The sequence below is a fragment of the Rousettus aegyptiacus genome, unplaced genomic scaffold (assembly GCF_014176215.1).
Source record: "Rousettus aegyptiacus isolate mRouAeg1 unplaced genomic scaffold, mRouAeg1.p scaffold_m13_p_7, whole genome shotgun sequence".
NCBI lineage: Eukaryota > Metazoa > Chordata > Mammalia > Chiroptera > Pteropodidae > Rousettus > Rousettus aegyptiacus.
The window spans coordinates 28,855,119-28,872,654 of NW_023416310.1; the positions used below are offsets into that span (position 1 = coordinate 28,855,119).

Genomic DNA, 17,536 nt, shown 5'->3' on the forward strand with positions numbered 1-17,536 from the left:
ACATTTGTCCTATGGGATGTTGATTTGTTTTGTTTTTAGTGGATTATTTACTGAGGCTTAAAGTTAAACTTCATTTATTCCGTATTTGGATTTTATTTTATTTTTATTATTTATTTTTACCATTTTTTTTAGGCGAGGCAACCTTTGATTGACCTTACAGATTGCAAGGACCTTGTCAGTTTACAATCCCTTTATCTATCTATCTATCTATCTGTCTGTCTTTCTATCTATCTATTTGTGCGTGCATGTGTGTGTGTGTGTGCATGCCTATAGCACCTGGTCTTCCTAGGTGGTCTCCCTAAGTGGTCTCCCATCAAAGCACTAACCAGCCCCAACCCTGCTTAGCTTCTGAGATCAGATGGAATACGGCTTGTTCGCGGTGGCATGGCCATAAACTGTATTTGGATTTTAGAATTGCACGAGTGTGCATATATTAGTATAAATGCTTCACTTTTCTGATAATTTTTTGTCAGTAATAGGGCAACCTTCCATTTACTTGTAGGTTAAGCAACCAAAAAACTTGACTTGTTCATGTGTTTAAGAGGGCTTTCATTTTAGCTATTGTTTCCTTTGTCATGTTACTATTAGTGGAATAATTTTGGGTACACAACTTTCAGATCCAGGGGAGGCAGAGAAATACTGTTTCATCAGAGACATCTGGACACTGAAACCATCACCACCTCCCTGCATCTGAGGGGGTGGCCTTATCTGTGACTGAGCAGAATTAGATATTTGTAAACACTTCTTTAAATGAAAGCATGTAAAGGCATAGTTTTTAATGGTTAACTAAAACTGACTAAAATAAGGAGGTAAGACTGCAAGAATTGAGCCTTTTAGTGTCACTGCAGCTGTACACACTTAGAAACTTGGAAGCCAGGCAGAGTTCTAAAATGCTGCAGTTGCTTTTATCCTTTGTTCTTTATTCTTCCAGCTTGCTATCTCCTTCCCTTGATATTGTGGTTCTCAAGCTAAGTATTGTATTAGAGTCAGTTACCCGATGGTCTTGTTAATACAAATGTCTGAGCTCCATCCCCAGAATCAGATTCTTATAAGTCTGGGGTGAGGCTGGAGAATTTGTATCTCTAACATGTGCCCCCGTGGTGCTGCTTGTCTGGGGACTGCACTTTTAGAACTACTTGCTTGATAAATTAGGAGTGCAATCGGAAATGAGTTTTTGATTTTTCTTCCCAACAATTTGTTGCCTACCTGAAATACTGCACTCTTGGGCAATTGCTGGGCAATATCTGGCCCAAAACTGGTTTATATAGTGAAGCACATTTAAGAGTTTTAAAAAATGTGTAACCCCTCCATTAGTGTATAGAGTCTCTATTAAAGATCCCCCTGGAGCTATCTTTTTATCTGGGACTTCACATTCACACAATCACAGCCTGCCCAAAAGATGCCCTGCCTTTGAGAATCACCCTTTTCTCCCCATCCCCCACTTATAGACAACAAAGGCTGTCTTCCTGCAATAAACAGTTTGTTTTTATTATGCATAGGATATTAGCCACTATTATGATGATAAAATCTTGGATCCTTTTACTTTATATATCTTTTCATTTTCTTCTTTCCTGTCTCTTTCCCCTCCCTTCCTGTCATTCAGTATTTTGACTGTATAGATCTGACCTTTGGGATATATGTCTGCTTGACAGCAAGTAAACCAAACTTTCCATCACAAATGCTAACCTACCATTAGTGACTTAATGAGTTCCCATATTTAGTTTTCATTTAGTGTGCTTGTGGGTAGTTTTTCAAAATGATACTTAAAATACAAGAATATAAATTTTAAGTGTTTTTCTTTATTGATACTTTTCTACTTATATAATATTAGAACAAGTGATACAATAAAGTATAGAGATAAAGGTGACCATCATTATTAGTATTTCTTCCCTTTTTTCAGATGAACAATGTTAACAGCCTCAATTCTCCAATTCCATTATACTAACTTAACCCTATTGTGGGTTAAGGATTTTTTACTTTGATTTAAAATATTTGACACATATATGTTAAATAAGTATTTATCGTATTATAAAATAGTAGTAAGTATTCTTGAATGGTGCTGTGGGTTTAAAGTGTAAATGTCTGGGTAGAGTATGGATTTTGGGAAGGTAAGCAGTGCAATTAGATGTATTTAGACTATAAAAGAAGAGGTAATTTGTCCTAATTTTATTGCTGTCACTTTAGATATGACAAGCCTCCACTTCTTAATCTGAAAGTAGAACATTGAGTAGTTACCTTTGTAGGGGAGGAAAAACTTCTCTTCTGCTTTCTTAGGCTCAGTGTTTGGGGGCCTGTGAATTAAACTGACAAAAAATAAACAGATTAATAAAGGAACAGACAGATTTTTGAGTTCACAGAAAAATGTTGGTCAAGGAGGCGGTTAGAGTTTAGGGCTTTATGGTGTCTTAATTAGGGGAAGGGGACAGGGAGAACAAATAATTTTTAGGAAAGGTAAATGAGCCTTTTGGAGAATAGATGGGAGATAGGCTAGCTTTGACTTTCCTGGTTACAAAACTCCCTGGGAAGGGATTTATGACAGTTTAGTTCTTTGGGGAGGCTCTACTTGTAGGCAGATAAGAGAGTTAAGAAACAAAGTCTATTCTCAAATGCCTTCATCTGAAATTAATTTTTATTCTACAGTGTCATATTGTGGGCCCTTTACTGTTAAGTACCATGAGAGTTGTGGATTTCCTTTTTTTTTCTGAGTAAGACTGAGGTTAATATCAGGACTCTTTTATTTGGCAGATAATCTAAAACTCAGGTATATATATCATGGGCATGAAATTAAAAGTCTAGAGATAGGATAGATTTTGTTTAGAGTTGCTTGACACCAGGCAGCTCATTGACCCAGCAGCTCAGTGCTGTCTGTCATCCAAAGGACCTAATTCTTTATCGGTTCTATCTTTTGTGATTTTAATTTCGGCCTAAAGCTGGTCCCTCATTTGACCCTAGGATGGCTACCTAACAATAGTAATTCTTAAAATATTCCAAGTAAGAGTCCTGCAGTTTGTCTTGATGGGGGACCATTTAAGCAGTGATTGTAGCCCCTGAAAGAGTGATGATTGGCCTAAGATAAGCAGGGTTGGGTTATCCCTGTAGTTGGAGATAATGAAAAGGGAGGGGGGCGGGATTAACTGTTGGGTAGCTCACCAGCAGTGTCTACTAAGATATTACCCTGTAACTATAGGCTTTTGTGTTTTATGTTAAGATATTGCCTTTTAAAAATCAGATTCCTAGTTAAAACCTGTTCTAGATTCTCTAGGGAGCTGACCTAGTATATAATGTCTTCTTTATTATCAGTTATAAACCTTTAAACTTGTCTCAGGTCATAAGGAGAAGTCAACCCTTCACTGTCATTCTAGATATTTGTAATGAATTTAGGCATTTAAATTACATGACTCAGAACCACTTTGAGAAAATCTCAAGAGGATATCAATTGTTTCACGATTTCTGAAAGCTTCACTCATGTTTTCCAGCTGTGCACTTAGGCATTCATGTAATGAAGGGAGTGGTCATTTACAAGAGTGGTTGGGTTAATTTTTTTTCCTAGGCTTAGCTTTGTGCATTATACTTCAGGTGCTTTAGTGGCTGCTTTACATAAATCTTTCAGAAAGATTTTCTGTTTTTGAAGTAAATGTAGATCAAAACCATCCCAAGACAGTGTTCAAAAAAAAAGCAATGATTTTTTTCACAAAAATGTAAATAATTTCAGTTGCATTGGTTGATGCGGTGAGATTAAATTTTTAAACCTTTCTATATAGTATGTGGACCATTTTATCTTTAAATAATAGTTTTCACATACACTTATTGATTGATATTTTACCTATTGGAAAAGTAGTAACTTTAGATACATTTTTATTGAAAATGCTGGTACAGAAAAGATTAAAAGTTTTTAAAAACTGCAATGCATTATTCTGATACAACTATATCAGTATTGTATGAATATATGTAAGTCGTAAAGATAATGTACAATAAATCTTAGAGATGAAAAAGAAATACAAAAAAGGAAGGATTTGTACTTTTCCACCTAGAATTAACTCTCAAAACATGTCAATAGTTTTGCTTATAGTTACTGCTTTAATAAACAAACAAACAAAACACTGGTGTAAAACTGGTATCTGTATAAAGCTTTTAAACAATGCAGAAAGGTAGAGAGATGAAACTTTAAAATATCTCCCAGAGGTAACTATTAACATTTAGTCTTTTCAAGTATGGGCAATATTGAGGGTTTTGAGGACAGGTGTTGAAATTTTGTGCTTTTATTTCTTACAATTAAGTATTTTCCCAAAGTGCCAGTAGCGTCCCCATTGAAAGACAGCTAATGATCTTTTTATGGTTATATACAGACAGATGAATACATTAATTAGAGAAAGGAGCTTATACTATATAGATATTACTTTTAATTTTGAAAAGATCCAACTTAACGTTTTTTAGTATAACAAAATTTGGAAGGAATTGCTGAGCTTCAAGTGAATGCTTTTCACAAGAAAGAAAGAAAAAAAGATAGGTTAAAGAAACTAAATTAGAAAAAATATGAAGAGATTGGAAATTTGTTTGAATGAAATGTTCTAATTTTGGACAGTATTAATTCCCTGCTATGAAAGTTGAGCACTAACCACACTCATTTATGTGCTTCTACTTCTCCTCATACTTCTTGTTTTTTTAATGGTTATATTTTTACATTGTCCAGGTCTAAAATATGCACAATATGTCTGTAGGGAAAATTCCAATTTCCAGGGTTGTTTAATGTTTACATGTAAATGGATTCAGTGCTCACTAGCAGTTCTTTTACCATATCCTCTCCATTCCTGGGTTTAAAATTTTTTATTACACTTTTATTTGGCTAGGCTTGTTTTTCAGGTGACTTTGTTTTTTTAAAGAAAAGTTGATATATATTATAGTCTTTGAATTATTTCGTATTTGATAAGCGTATCTGGCTTTTAGTTTTATTTTTGAGCAATCTTTATTTACAGTTTTGCTAAACTTAGAGGGTAATGCACCACAATCCCCGGGCATTCGATATTAACGAAATGTCTGTTACCACATTGATTTACCACCACCCCTCCCCACTCCACATTCCAGGTGATTAGCTTTTTCTGCCTGGATGCCTCAAGAATTCTTTATTCTTCTCTTTCCTTCACTCCTTTGCCCTTTTCCCTTCTTTATCTTTCCCCACTTTCATCTTCCCCCGTCCTCTGTCTAGTTCTCTTAGCTTTTATACTCTTCCCCCCCTTTTTCCTTCCTTCTCCCCTTTTTCTTCCTTTTACATCCTTTTCCCCACTGATTTCTTCACTCACTCTTCTCCTTTTTGAGGTATTGAAAGTTTTAAAATTTTGGTCATAAAATACTTGTCATATAATTACTAATATAATTACCATTTGTGTCCTCACTACAGAGTCCTATTTGTACCTGTCCCTGTACAGAAATATATGCTATCCTGAAGTTGACGTTTATTATTATTTTCATGTGTTTCCTTACTATAATATGCACTCTTGGTTATTTCTAAACTTTATAAATAATGTCCTATCAGTATGTTAATTAAAATTGCATTTAATTTCAGAATTAGGGGAGAATATCGTTATAATATTGAGTCTCTTTCCAATGATTCTATTTTTTTAAATTGAAGTGAATTTATATAACATAAAATTAACCATTTTAAAATGTAATATTCACTGGCATTTAGTACATTCACAATGCTGTGCAACCATCAACTGTCTAGTTCCAAAATATTTTCATTGCCGCCAGAATAAAAATTCATATCGGTTAGCAGTCATTCCCTGGCCCTATTTCCCAGATGCTGGCAACCACTACTAATCTGTTGTCTCCGTGGACTTCAGTTCTTTTATTTTTCTTATCGATGGAAGCGTACAATATGTGGCCTTTCGTGACTGACTTCTTTTATTTAGAATAATGTGTTTGAGATTTATCCACATTGTTGCATGTATCAGTGCTTCATTCCCTTTTTATGGCTCATAGTGTGGATATATCACATTTTGTTTATTCACTGGTCAATGGACATTTAGATTGTTTTATCTTTTGGTTATTATGAGTGCTGCTTCTATGAACAGTTATGTACTTACCTATATTCCAGCCAGTGGGAGAGGACAAGAGGAGAGAGGAGGACACGTTCTGGAAATGGCACACATTATTTCTGTACGCCTGTCGGCTAGAATTTACCCATGCCCACACCTAGCTGCAAGGGAAGCTGCAAAATGTATTCTTCTTAGTTATGTGTCCTCTGAAAATCTGTCTGTTCTATCACTATAGAGGAGGAGATAATAGAAATGACCAAAAACTTAGCAGTTTTTTTCACTGCTAACAGATAGCAGACATTTGAAATCTAAACCCAAGTGAAGGGAGGCTTTTAGTCGCATGTTGTCAGGGAGTGGATTCTACCCTGCCTCCGCCTTTTCCCAGGGACCTAGGCTGATAGAGGCAGATTCCCCTTTTGTTTCTGTTTGTCATGAGGTTGGTTTATAAAATAACCCCATTGGCCTGGCTTTATTCTGGGGACTGTCCACTTTGCAGGAGCTCAGTCTTCTGGTTTTCTTTAACTCGGCTGTACATTTATTTTGAGAGGGGAACTTATATTTTATCTAGTATTTCTAGGAGCTTTTTTAAAAAAAGATAAAATAGTATCCTCCATATTTATTTCTCCTCTCTAATTACTTTAATCTCCAACTTTCATGTGAATTCTCTGATTATACTTTCTTCCTATTATATCAGTACAGGTAGTTTGATTCAGGAGCATCTCTTCTTTGCTTTGTTTTATTTATTTGTATTGTAATGCTATTGCTAGGACCTAAATTTCGTTCCTCATTCTTTTTATCTTTTTTCTTGATTTCATTATCCCATTTTGTAGTTCCAAACCTGAGTTTATTTTGTTCTATCTTCTTTATGGAGTCCGATGTAATGGGTGTGTTGGGTGGTATATTTTATTATCTCAGATTGTTCAGGAAGAGTGGTGTATTGCTGAAGGATACTCAGTTTGGTATGTGACCCTTACTTGTTTTGGTTAGTTAGAGCCTAGACATTCACTTTCCCTTGTTTTACTCAGGTCTCCCCAGCAGTGTTTTCAAAACATTATTCCCCCACCCAAAGAAGGAAAATGTAAAGATACCCATTCAGGTTTCTTCTCTCTAGATTTGGAATTATTAGTGAGACTTCTTGGGGTTTTGTTGATTCACCAGTGGGTTTCTGGAAGGTGGGGATGAGGATAGGAACTTAGCCTGGCTCTCTCTCACTTTTCTTAAATTCATTGGAAGAGGCACATTCAGTAACTGTCCATTCCCTACTGTAGTGCTTTTTTTTCCCTGGAATTATCATGTCTTGGTTCTTGTTTCTAGATCGTCTTCATTGTCTGTTTAAATAGCTGTCTAGTATCCTGTTGATGTACCATTGTGCAAATTTTGTGCTGTTTTATTATTCTGGGTTTTGCTGTAACAAATACATCTGCAGAGGTTTTATTCACTCCTGTGTTGTTTTGCTTCTTTTGTATTATTTCCTTAGTTTGAATTCCTAGAAGTAGAATTGCTCTGTCAAATAGCATAACAAATATCTGAGTCTTGTTGTTTATTGCTTTTTTTTTTTAAGGTTATACCAACTTAGATTCTCACCAGAAATGAATGAGTATACTAATTTCACTATAGCCTCAATTTGGTGGTGGGTTCCCCCCACCCCCTTAAAAAATGGCTGTAGAATAACATCAAGATGCTTAAATATTCATATCTTTGATTATTATGGCACTTTACCATTTGCCTTTGGGTTCATTTGCTACCTGTTTTCTCATCTGTGAGTTGTTTGTTTCCGTATTTTCCATTTAATAATGTTGCTGTTTTTCTTATTCAAGTGCTATTATAAAAGAAAATATTAAACTTTGTTTTGCAAAGCTTTTATTATTTTTTTACAAATGTTTCATCTTTTAAAAAGTTAGATTTAACCCAAAACTTAAATTTTAATATATTACCTATTTTTTCATTTTGTCGATTTAAATTGAGAAAGTTATTTTATAAAAGTTTTTTTTTCTTTTGTTGCTAGCTTTCTGTAATTTGATTTTAACTCTTTATTCCTGTGGTGGTCACGTATAGTATGTGTAGGTGTGCTCTGATTAAGTGTATAGTAATTGGGAATATATATATCAGTCCTCCTTACTGAATTTTTAAAAATCTCCTTGTTTGAGAAAACTTCCTTATATTATGCTTTTATATAGAATTCTTTTTAACAGTTATTAATATCTATAAAGATAGGCTTTATTCTTTTTAAAAAATATTCTTTCAGAATTTTGTGTGTTTAAGTTTTAGTCTTTTTTAAAAGCAATTCCTATTGGAGAGTCACTAGGAATATCTTAATATTTGATTGTTTTCTCTTTTCATAGTTTACTTCACTTATCAATTATTTTAAATCTTCTAATAAGCATATATCTTTATAAAAGTTCTGTATAAGTAAAAGTTTGTTTCTAAATATTTTGTGTATATTTTTACCATTGTAATTGAGGTCTGTTTTTCATTATGATTTCTTTCCGGTTATTACTGGTAAATTTAAGGAAACAAAGTACTTAAGAATATGTTTTTAAATTTTGAGATTTTGATGAACTTTCAGTTTGAAGAAGTAAAAGTCCGTAGTTCTTTTTCTTTTTTCTTTTCTTTTCTTTTTTTTTAGGAATGACTTTGAGAATAAAATGGATCCTTGGTTTGGGCATAAACTACACATTCTGTTATAGGCTTTGAATGTTGAACATTGTTCTGTAATGTTTAGGAAAAAATGTTTTGAACATTGTTTAGGGGAAAATGTAAATAAAAATAAATAATGACTATTAGTGTCATTTACCATTAAGCACTGTGATCGTGAATAATTTTTATACATCTAGAACTCTAAGCTCCTAATAAACAGAACTTTACATCTCTTAAAAAATAGTAACTCCTTATAATTGTGGCGGTCGATATTGAATCATTAACGTAAGACAGTGAAATTTAAGTAAGTACAAGAAAATACTTGCTTCATGACTTCTATCTTTATCCATTATTTATAAAATTTAGCCACTCTTTGGTCTGTCTGTAGGTGGAAAACCATGAATTCCTTGTAAAACCTTCATTTGATCCTAATCTGAGTGAATTAAGAGAAATAATGGATGATTTAGAAAAGAAGATGCAATCAACATTAATAAGTACAGCGAGAGATCTAGGTAAGAATTGGCTGTTGGGAGTCTGAATAATTCTTTTAATATCATATAGTATGGTATAATATTTCTACATAGTGTCCATACTGGTGCCAAAATTAACTTTCTGGAAGACAGCTGATCATGCCACTTCTTTGTTTAAAGTACCAGTCCTTTTTCCTACAGACTAAAGTTTTAAACACTTAATAGTCAACATACAGGGTACTTTACATTCAGAGCCTCGCCTCGCCCTCCAGACTCAGGTCTTACTAATTGCCCCCAACCTCGGGATGACTCCACATTCCTGCCAAACGCATCACCCAACAGGCCCTTGCATCCTATCTTTTGAATAAGACCTGTTTTATGTGTCACCTCTTCTATAAGCCTAATTCTACTAGTACTAGTTAATTAATTTGCCTTTGGGGTTCCCAAACATTTCATTAATTCAAGTTTTTTATAGTATCTGCTTTTCTTGCCAAGTTATTAATTCCCAATAGTCTCACTCTATTTACACTGTTCTATTTTGTTCTGAATTTGTAAACCTCTTTGTTCTGATCGTCTCTCACATGTGTGTTGATGAATAAATGAATCTTAGCATCAAAACTAGAAGACCCCTCAAAGCAGTAATACGTAAACTTTTGGAGAATCCAATGCAAATTATGGATCCTCTTCCCAGAAATATGCCTATATCTCCATACTAAGCGTGCACAAACTCTCTATATAGAGTCCACATATGGACTAAATCCTAGATTTAAGAATCTTTGCTTCTGAAGGATATTAAAATTTACCCTCCTCATATCATGGCTCCCTATGGTCTTTCTCCTGTCAAGTGAAGTCTGTCTTTAGTTGTTTGCTGCTACTAACGTTTGATAGCCACACTTCAGCAAATTTATAGATACTATTCTTCTGGGTGGTCTTAAGATCATATTCATGAATGATATTAAGGGGAGAAGACAGACTTACAAAACTCAAAAATCTTTGTTGATTAAGTCTGGCTGATCAGTCATTGCATGTTTTGTAAAGTTTCCTATACTTAACAGAAGATATGTGTCCTCGTTTTTCTAGAGTTTTATTGTTAGAGTCTCAACTTCTTTGGAAACTGTGTTTGTGCACTTTAATTTGCTCTGTCTTCCAGAGAAATGTTCTGGTTAACTAAGGAAGCCCTGTGCAGAACTCCTCAAGGGCAGGGGCCATATCTTGTTCACCCTCATGCCCCCAGCATCTAGAACAGCATGCGTGTTCTGTCTGCTGATGATGCCCTGCAGCCTAGCATGGGGTTACCCAGAACGCGCTTCCGCATCAGAAGCTCACATTGATAAAGGAGTGAAGGATTTTATAGATACCCTCAATTTGTGTAGTTTTTTAGTGACGTGAAATAGGGTTTGCATCTTTCCTTGTTAGATAATACTGATACTTTCCAGTATGCTATCATGTAATAAAAGTATATTTTTCACTCTTGGATTTAATTATTTTAAACATTTACATGGAAAAATGACTGGATATCTGTGACAGACTTTCTTTTTTTTTTCCCCCCCTGATCATGAAGGCTTGGATTCTGGCAAACAGATTAAATTGGATTCCAACTCACAGTTTGGATATTACTTTCGTGTAACGTGTAAGGAAGAAAAAGTCCTTCGTAACAATAAAAACTTCAGTACAGTTGATATTCAGAAGAATGGTGTTAAATTTACTAATAGGTTTGTAAGCTTATATTATATTGCTAAGCCTTCAGTAAGTAGTTCTATACAACTAAATTATTCTCTGATGAAATGTGAATGTTTTATGATAAGGAAGTTTTATTTATTGTTAATTGATATAAGGCATAAAGTAAGATTGAAGCTTTGCTTTCTTACAAGAGGCTAGTTAGGTGTCCCAACACCACTTGTTAAATAATCCCTCTTAATCACTCACCGAAGGGGCACTTTGGGTCTGTTTTTAAGAATATTTTTTTCACCTGCCTGTCTCACTGTTCTTTTATCAATAGAAATTGATTGTATTAAATTTATCTTATGTTTCCATATTATAGTTTCTCCTCACATCTCTGCTTCAGTTATTTTCACATGTTTATTTTTTCTAAGAAAACTTTGCTGTCATTTATTGTGTAAAAACATTCTTTTGGTATAGTAAGTAGCTGAATAAATTAGGGAGACATCTACCATCCTTAATGAGACCACTCATTGGATTACATACAGCTTTATGAAAATTCATGTTCCCTGTTGAAAAAAATCTTACCCAGTTTTTTCCTGCCTTTTCCCTTGCTGATGTTAGGAAGTTCCTGAGGCAGATTATTCATAGGTGAATAATAATTATTTTAATATGAGTCTTCTGTGACTTTGCGAGGAGGGCATTTTTGCTCTCTCCTCTGTACTGTACTAAAACTTACAGCTAGCCTTATTCCCATCTCCTGAATATTCCTAGTATTTTACAGGTAGCTTTTGTATGTATGGTCCCCATTTATCATTTTATTTAAAAGTATTTTGAGTGTTATGTGCAGATATTATTCTAGGTATTCAGACACCCCAGTAATGAGAACAGTCTTTTTTCTTTGTTCCTCATATTAGTTCTCTGAAATAAATAGGTTGGGTATATTTCTCGCATTTTTTAGGTGAAGAAACTGAAATTCCAGTTCCCCAGGGTTAGACAACCAGTAATGCTAGATATTCAGACCTAGATCTGCTGTTGCCAAATTCATAATCATTTTTCTACCATACTGTATCCCTGGTTCGAGAAGTATAGCATATATATTTTGGCTTAGATAAGATAGAACTTTCTGAGTGTTAGAATCATCTTTGAATCACCCATTTGTTAGTTGCAATGTATATAAAAAAAGATTAAGTTGAATGACAGTGATTTCAAAAGTGAAAATTTTATTTATTGATTTTTTCCAGCCGATCAAATGCTTGTTTTGTATCTGACTCTGATCATATAATTTTCCTTCTTAAAATCTTGCAATGTCTATCATCCAGAAAACTTAAAATGTTTATTATGATCTATCCAATCTGATCCCTGCCCCGCTCTGCTTCTATCTCTTACTGCTCTTTCCTTCACATAGCAATCAAACTTTTATAATATCTTTGCCTGTTGCTTTTCTTCCTGTAATTCTTTCCATTTTCCTGTTTCATAAGTCTTTTTTTTTTTTTTTTTTTTTTTTTTTGCTGCTATTTGCCCAGGTACTGTTCTTGAGCTACTAGCTGTATATATGTATTAGGTCATTGGCTAATTCCATCACGTTCACAATTATCATCTTGGTTTACTCTTCTTCAGAATAGTACTTCTCCCTCTTTTTATTCATTGTGTCTTTTCATTTTTAATTTCAACCCCTTCTTTTGATTCCAGTAATTTTTTTCCTTCACTTATTCTCATCTTCAGCATTTTTTTTATTTCAACCTTTGGTTTTGTTTTCTTTTTTAATTCCTCAATACAATTGTAGTGTTAAGAAACATTTTCCTTTGACAGCTTTCAATATCAAAAGACAATTGCACTATAATAATGAGAGAAACTGTGTATGTATATATGTATGTATTTTAAAGGGAGGGTGTGGTCTCCATCCTAACTAAGTATGAAGACTTATTTATATAAATATTTTAGAAGAAGCCACAGATCAGAATTTTATGCAATGGAATAATCGTTGTTATAGGAAGAATTATGCTAATGAGCTGTTGTAAACAGCATAAATGTTAATATATAATGAATTCCAGCCACATCTGCCCCTATGAATTGTTCATTTTCAACCGCTACTTCCATTTTAATTATTGTTTAATGCTTTGTAGGATCTGGCTATATTTTATGTAGTGCATATGACCTTTAATAGATGTTTTAATTTTTTAAATAATTATCTTGACTTGCAGTACATTAACTTCTCTCAATGAAGAGTATACCAAAAATAAAACTGAGTACGAGGAAGCCCAGGATGCCATTGTTAAAGAAATTGTCAATATTTCTTCAGGTAAATTTAATAGAGCCAGTGCATTAAATATTGTGAATATGACCTGATTTTTGGTAATAGAAAAACATCAAGATGTTTGAAGAGTAGTTTTTTAAAAAGATGTTACACACTGTGACTGTTTGTCATTTAGCCTACTTACCAAATAACGCATGCTGAATTGTGGTAGAAAAGTAACATAGTGTAACTTAAGGAATGGGAATACCCTAAAAAACAAAGATTTACAAAAAAAGCACAAAATTTATTGTAGTTATAACAAGGAAAAGAAACGCCAAGGGCTATAAGGCAGCAATATCTTAGATTATCTATGTGCTCATGCTCTAGGTTATGGAAACAAATTCCACTGAAAAGCAAATTGGAATTACTCATGAGACAAGCCTTTTTAAGTTCTTTGTGCCACTTTATAGATTTTCAGAGTCCATTCTAGAAGCATCGAAATGATTATTACAATTAAAGGGACAGCATGATTTGGCACTGTGGTGTTGCCTTTAGCATAGAATGAATGTATGTGTAGTACAGAGTAGGTTGGATGTGTTTAAGCTGGAAGCCTTTGCCTATCGTTATGTGTATATTGACTGTAACTTTTATTGTGACTTGCAAAAATATACCAAAGAAATACTTAAGTGATCAAAGTTGACATCCCCAATAATGGGATAAATGACATTACATGCTTTCTGATATGACACAGAGGGAAGGACACTAGATCACCTCTGTAGTATTCTTGACCAAAATGTTTAACCTGATTATAAACAAACAAACACACAAAAAATCAGATAAATTTAGATTGTGGGGCATTCTTTTTAAGGCCTGAAGAACTCTTTAGAAATGTCAGTTGCCATGGCAGCAAAAAAGAATGGACAGGATCTATTCTAGATTAAAGGAGACAGAGGACCAGATAGTTAAATGTAGTGAACGACCCTTGATTGGATCCAGGACTAGGGGTTGGAGTTGTGGAATAGCAATGACAAATTGGCAAAGTCAAATATGAGATAGTAAGGTATTGGTGTCGCATTTCTTGGATGTGTATTGTGATTAGGAGGATGTCCTTTTCTCAGGATATGCATACTGAATTATTTACAGATAAAAGTTATTTAAAAACTATGTACATGTAATTCGGTAAATTATTTTACTATTATGAATTTTCCTAGTGAATCAGAAACATAAAACTTGAAGGATCTAATACACTTTGTATATCAGTTGAGATGAAGGAGATTTATAAAGATTACATTTTTCCTTGGTGGTTGTCAGATAACCGTAGCATGATAATCTTGTTAAATTATGTTTCTTAGCCTAGATTGCATTTTTTAAGAACCCTATAAACACTATATATTCAAACTATGAGTCTTTCTCTTAAAAACAATATTAACTAATATTTATTAAGCATCTAGTAGGTTAAAGCTACTAGATTTTAACATTTAAATCGAATATTTTGTCTTTGGAGTCACCTTGAATATAAATGAAACCTCCTTGGTCTAACATACACATTTTAAACTATATTTTGAAATGTAATAGATCATTTTTATAGATTTCTGTCTTGCTGTTAAGCAAGAAAAGGTGCTGTTAAGAACAAGATGGTGTGAAATACCACACACCATACCAAGTATAGACTCTTTTAATTAAAAAACTTTAGGTTTTCTTTCTTATTAACCTATCCCTATAGTCTTATGAGTTTTAAAGTAATTATAGTAAGTGCTCCACTAATGTTTAAGTAGCTCTTGCAGGTTCCTATTTGCTACATGATAGGGTAGTCTGAACTCTTTTCCTTTTATTTTAGTGGTGAAACAGTAAGAGAATTATTCATATTTGACCATTCATAGTTAATTTTTTTTATTATCACTTATGAGGAACGGAGGAATCAAAAATGAGTCAAATTTTCTGCCATTTTGAATACTCATAATAATTGTTTTTCTTAAATTGAACACTGTTCTTTTGAATTCCCCTTGAAGCTTTTGACACATTGATGTTTGTGTGACAGTTCAACATGACACATGAGTCTGTTACACCAACTCCTCCAAACTATTAAAATTTTAAAATCTATTCTGAAATTTTAACTTTTTATTGACTAAACATGTTTTGCCTAGCATGTGTCAGTGACTTTTTAATGTACATAAGAGCTTTTAGGGTTTTTTTCATTCTATGTATTAAGATTTTATTTTCTATGGAACAAAAAATAGTTCTAAGGAAGTACTGAGAGTTTCAGCCCAGATAAAACACTGTAAAAAACTTAGGTCAAATCTAGTTCATGGGATCTCAGCTCTATTTACCTATAAGCATAAGAAAGACATGGTCTCTGATCTGCTTTTGTTTTTAGTAAAAAGTTCCCTAACCTTGTAAGCATCAGACTGGTGTCCAATATCAAACACAAACTGATAAATAAAGTCAGAGTTTTATTTACAAGTTCTAAAGAGGCAAATTGTATTTTATCAAGTGAGTATTTGAGTGAAGCTATGAAACATGTCTATTATTATTCTAAGGGACAGTGATACCCATTGATTAATTAGCTTTTAGTTTTAATGCCCTAGAAGAGCAGAATCTTGCTGAAAGTATTTTAAATGACAATTATAGATCTAAATTTATGCTAAAATTAAATTACATGTGATATTGATGGAGAAAAAAGACTCAAGTAAAAGTCTGTCAGGTTTACATGTGCAGGCCTGTTGGTCACATTATATCTTATTACCAGTGCTTGTACGTTTCGTATGATAATTGTGAAATGCCATCCTGGTTTTAGATTCTTGAAAATTTGAGAAAGATGTGTCTTAAAATTGCAGATGTGCCTCAGATATTACTGCTTTTCTTACCTTATCAATATATTACGAAAGCTTTTCCTTGTCAGGATTTTTTTTTCCTTCTTTTTAAATCTCTATTTCTTTATGAGCAGCTGTGCGCTTTTATGTTTTAATGGGTTTTGGTAAGGGAGGGGCATTACATTCCTTGTGTTTTTGAAATCTGTTCATAGCGGAGAGAGATAACAGTAAAACATTTTATCCTCATTAAGTTTTAGGTGCTACTTTAAGGTTTAGTTATGGCAAACATCTAGTAATTTTTAAAAACTATATAAATTAAGGAAATTTAATTCTCAAATGGGTAAGTTAAATTTATTCTTATAGCTGCTTATATGTATTTTTTTATGATTCAATATTCCTGTGGACATTTTCTGTTTTTATATAGGTTATGTAGAACCAATGCAGACACTCAATGATGTGTTAGCTCAGCTAGATGCTGTCGTCAGCTTTGCCCATGTCGCAAATGGAGCACCTATTCCATATGTACGGCCGGTCATTTTGGAGAAAGGGCACGGAAGAATTAAGTTGAAAGCATCCAGACACGCTTGTGTCGAAGTTCAAGATGAAGTTGCATTTATTCCTAATGATGTCGACTTTGAAAAAGATAAACAGATGTTCCACATCATTACTGGTAAATCTAGTTTATGGGCCTTTTTTTTCTTTTTATGTTGGAGTAGAAATATGTTTAAAACTGATGAATAAAATTGTACTTCTTGACATTAGAAAAAGAACATATGCATATTAGTGAGTAACATTTAATTTGGAAGAGGAGGAAAACGCTTATGAGAGAATATTGTATTTATATAAAACTTTGTTCCAGAGGTTCAGTGCATTTAAAAATGAACACCCCTTCATCCTCAAAGCTCACCTTTGAGCCAGACCTTTCAACAATGAGGTCATTGAAGGTCAAGCAGAATGGCTGCTGGACTGATCTCAGGTTAGGGTAGCAGCTCTTTTAAAGACATGACACTAGATTCATGTGAAACTATAAAAAAGTAGACTTGCTTAGAGGCTAATGTGGTGTGTCTTAAACTAAAGTGTTTTTGAGAGATCTTAATCAGATTCTAAGAAACAAAGTAAGGTAGTTAGGAGTCTTTGGGCAAATATATTTGGGAAATGGTCAATGATTATAGTCTGTTTCCCCACATGGATTTTCAGGTCACTCATGTAATTTGACCCAGACATGTAAATTGTACATTTTCCAAAAGGAGAGTTATGTCTTAGAGCTTTATTGTGGAGTTCAGGTGATTTGAAGAATTTGACCATACCAATCTATTCACTAATAGCCCATTTATTAATGAATTACAGTGTTTAGTTAATTAGTCAATTAAGCTTGTACAGCTTTTCTGGATGTCATAAAATTATCTTGCAAGCAGCTCTGTGAGCTGTGGGGGAAATGTCTATATAATCCTTCTAGGCCGTGGTCAAATTACAGGTAAGGTGTATATTTTTATGGGGCCTCTCCATGACGGGAACAGTGAGGTTTGTCTGAGGAGAGAATAGCATTACTTCAGGGAGTAGAGTGGGCAGTAACTTGGTTTGTCCATGTCTTTGGGTAGCTTATGGTTCTCCTTTTTGTATGCCATATCATACGACCTAGGTAATGAGTCACCAATGTGCAATTCAGGACTAACAGTCAATTTATTAGTAGCA

The 17,536-nt window shown here is 33.7% G+C and overlaps 1 protein-coding gene across 1 annotated transcript in view; it reads left to right on the top strand.

Annotated features, from left to right (window-relative positions):
* The window catches only part of MSH2 (mutS homolog 2), a 62,452-nt gene that overhangs the window by 38,819 nt on the left and 6,097 nt on the right, over window positions 1-17,536 (top strand). Inside the window, exons 9-12 of the mRNA XM_016142181.2 lie at window positions 9,058-9,181; window positions 10,701-10,851; window positions 13,003-13,100; window positions 16,269-16,514. Of these exons, the coding sequence (XP_015997667.1) occupies window positions 9,058-9,181; window positions 10,701-10,851; window positions 13,003-13,100; window positions 16,269-16,514 (619 nt within the window). The remainder of the gene's footprint in view (window positions 1-9,057; window positions 9,182-10,700; window positions 10,852-13,002; window positions 13,101-16,268; window positions 16,515-17,536) is intronic.